At 32.0% G+C, this 3349-nt stretch overlaps 1 protein-coding gene across 3 annotated transcripts in view; it reads right to left on the minus strand.

Moving 5' to 3' along the window:
- Positions 1-3349, minus strand: part of LOC116847065 — a 122599-nt gene that overhangs the window by 51934 nt on the left and 67316 nt on the right. For all 3 annotated transcript variants that reach the window (XR_004378667.1, XM_032821817.1, XM_032821695.1), the window contains exon 3: positions 2759-3345. Coding sequence is in view for 2 of the 3 variants with exons in the window: in XM_032821817.1 (XP_032677708.1) it covers positions 2759-3345 (587 nt within the window). In the remaining variant the exon portion in view is untranslated. The remainder of the gene's footprint in view (positions 1-2758; positions 3346-3349) is intronic.

The following is a 3349-nucleotide window of genomic DNA, read 5'->3' on the forward strand; positions in this document are numbered from 1 at the left end:
TATATATATATATATATATATATATATATATATATATATATATATATATATATAATCTAAGTTGTGTTTGTAGTGCTTGTACTCTTTGCACGTTTTGCACTTTTAATAAGACAGACCTGAAAGTGTTAACAAATAATAGTTATAAAAATATATTAAAAGAAATAAGAATTATGGATGCATCAACTACCTAGATAGCCAAACCTGCGCGAGCAGATTTTACATAGATTCTTTTAGCAGTGTCTGTGACAGAAAGGCAACAGATTGCACACAATTTTTAGTTTTTTTAGTTTTTTTTAAACAAACCTGTGCTATACCATGCTCGCTCGCTCTCCATTCAATTTCGTATTACATATATTTATACACATTGTAAATAAATAACAACACATTTTATAAATTTATGACGAAATAAAAGTTAAAATAAAAGCACATTTTCTTTTATTGTATTACTAACACTATAATTTTGTCAATATATCTGTTCGTAGCACTATAATATTATATTCGCAAAATATTATTGTGTGTGAATGAATAGTTCTATCCAATCCATTCCAATGTAGAAGAGTAAATAGTACATTTTTTAATTGTATCTTATAATACAGTAATTTAAACAGGTCCCATACAGCACCAAATGTCTGAAATACATCCCAGAGACGTTCCAGAGACAATATGTCTGGGATGTCTCTGAAATGTTTTGGACATTTGTGCTGTATGGGTATATATATATATATAGTAATCGAGATCTAAAATTTAAGGAGATTAAATTTCTCGCGCGTTATCAAAAGTTAACCAATTAATGGCGGACTTCCGCTCCACTTTGTCTAGATTCTCTCTGTACCACATCATTCTGTCTTTATCGCTCTTTAGATATATACTTGTGGTCGGAAAGTTTGTTTGGTTTTTTTGTAAGTTTCGGGACCTATCCGTTTTGTCCAATGAGAGAACTTTTATTGGAAAATAAATTCTTCCATTGAATAAAAAAGATAGGTTCTTAAACTTACAAAAAAAATCAGAAAACCTTATCGACTACGAATGTATAGGATAAAAAGACATGTTAGAACTAATTAACACTGATAACGTACTCCCCAAATGTACCTTATGCAATCTCTGTGCTTCATTCCTTAGTACCGCGTACATTTAAACATAATTCCACACATACACATAATTATTACACAAAGAGAATTAATGATCCCTATATTTAGGGCAGATTTAAAGACTAGGGATGATCGCCATGAAATTCAGCGGTAAAACGGACTTACCTTCATTTTACCTTTATTTATAACTGTTCTACTCTCGACCACTAACTACTAATCAAACACGATTATATTTAATGACACGCGATAGAAACGCGAACGGTCACGATAACCCGATACATTCCATGGAATGTCAAAGATACTAATCGACTCACTCGTGTCGCGAAGCTCTGAAAAGACAAGTTTCGCTTTCTTTCTTTCTCTCACTCTCTTGTTCGCTCATACGTATACTCGGCACGCGCGGCGTGCACGTGTGCACTAGTGACGTAACATATTACTAGTCGCTTATTGTGCTTCACGTTCGTATATACCTCCTGATGTAAATCCATTACCGTTAGAAATGAGAAGAACTTCTGAAAACGTTCAACGCCCAGTTGTCACGAACTTTAGCAAAAATATTCCAAATAATGTCAAATAAATGTCCTCCAATAGATTTGCACCGATAACAATGTTTAATGCCAAAAAGGTTTAAATAAAGTTATATATAACTGTCGCCAACTATTTTTATTAATATCTCAAAATTTTACGTGGTTGTTTGAAAAATTACCTCTACAATTTTTGTTCAGTTTTATCTGTTCTACTTATATTTTTCTTTTGGCACACCTTACGCAGGACACCCTGTATATATATTATTTTCATAATTTCTGTTTACATTATTTTAATTCGTAATTAAAATTTAAAAAAAAATATATATAAGATCCTAAACAAAATATTTGTCAGTAAATAATATCTGTCAAAAAAGAGAACACAATTCCTTGTAATCGAACATAAGAAATATAGGGAAAAACAAAATAAATAGAGACGCTTGACGCTTTCGTGAGACATCTTCTTCCGGAAACGAACAAATAAAGGCTGGTAAGAAATAGTACAGTCAAAGAGAGTGAGAGAGAAGAAAAGAGTTCGGCTATTTCGTTAGGCAGAGGAGAGGATCGAGAGAAACAAAGGCATTCAGTAGCGTAGAGCAAATAAACAAAGACTATTAACATAGGCTATTTGTATAAGTGATTAAATATTATTATAATTATATATATATATATATATATATATATATATATATATATATAGAGAGAGAGAGAGAGAGAGAGAGAGAGTATTTTATACTCTTTATAATAATATAGTATATTCAGATTTTCTCTGAAAATTTTCTATCTTTTAATTTATCCCTATCTCTTCCTATTATTTTTATGTGAATTTAAATATTTTTATATATTTTATATATTTTAAATATTTTTATGTATTTTTTCTATATTCATATTTCCAACTAAAGATGTAAAATCTAGAACTAATATTTTTATACAATTATCGAAAAAAAATAGTGACTGAAGAGTAAAGAAAATATGGAATAAATGAATTAGATAAATGATTCAGGATATAAGAATGTAATTAATTTAATAATAATTTAAATTTAATAGACAAATTAGAATTAAAATTAATGAATATTTTTACTTTTAATCATAAAAAAGAAGCAGATAAAGAAATAAGAGTTTATCTAAGACGAACGAACATCTTACCTGAAAAGGATTTTGATCCTTGAGATTAGTGTAAAAGATTGGCATGTCCTTGCCGTACCAGCGACCCTGCGAGTAGATCGAATTAACCCTCATATCGGTTTCGTTGTTTGGAACGTCTAGCAACTTATTTTGATTACTTCCCGTTTGGTCCAGCATTTTATTGTTTCGCGCATTTGCCAAAAGATTGACCGCACCTTCTGTCAAACGCGGCCCATTCTCACACATGGGAACAGAGCAGCTTCTTCTGGTACCAAGATCTCGTAGACTCGTCCTATTCAAAATCGGATAAATCTTGATGTTTTGCGATCTCAGGATTGAATCACGAAACAGGAAATTAGGCGCGTCTGGATCTTTGTCCCGATGATTGCTTTTGTTCTCTCTCAAGATCGTGTCCTTACTAGCGGCCAACTCATCAAGCTTCTCACAAGAATTCGTATTAGCCAATTTGCTCTTGCACTGTTTGCAATCCTTTTTCTTGCGCCTGCGATTTGGTCTGCGATCGGGTTGCTCTGTTGTCTCTCGTGACGAATTTTCGTTTTGCCGAGATAACGAGGATACGTTCGCTTCAACGTTCTTGTGCAGGTTTCCTGA

This window comes from Odontomachus brunneus, unplaced genomic scaffold (assembly GCF_010583005.1).
Source record: "Odontomachus brunneus isolate Ranch 3 - 2012 unplaced genomic scaffold, Obru_v1 Obru_scaffold_001, whole genome shotgun sequence".
Classification (NCBI taxonomy): Eukaryota; Metazoa; Arthropoda; class Insecta; order Hymenoptera; family Formicidae; genus Odontomachus; species Odontomachus brunneus.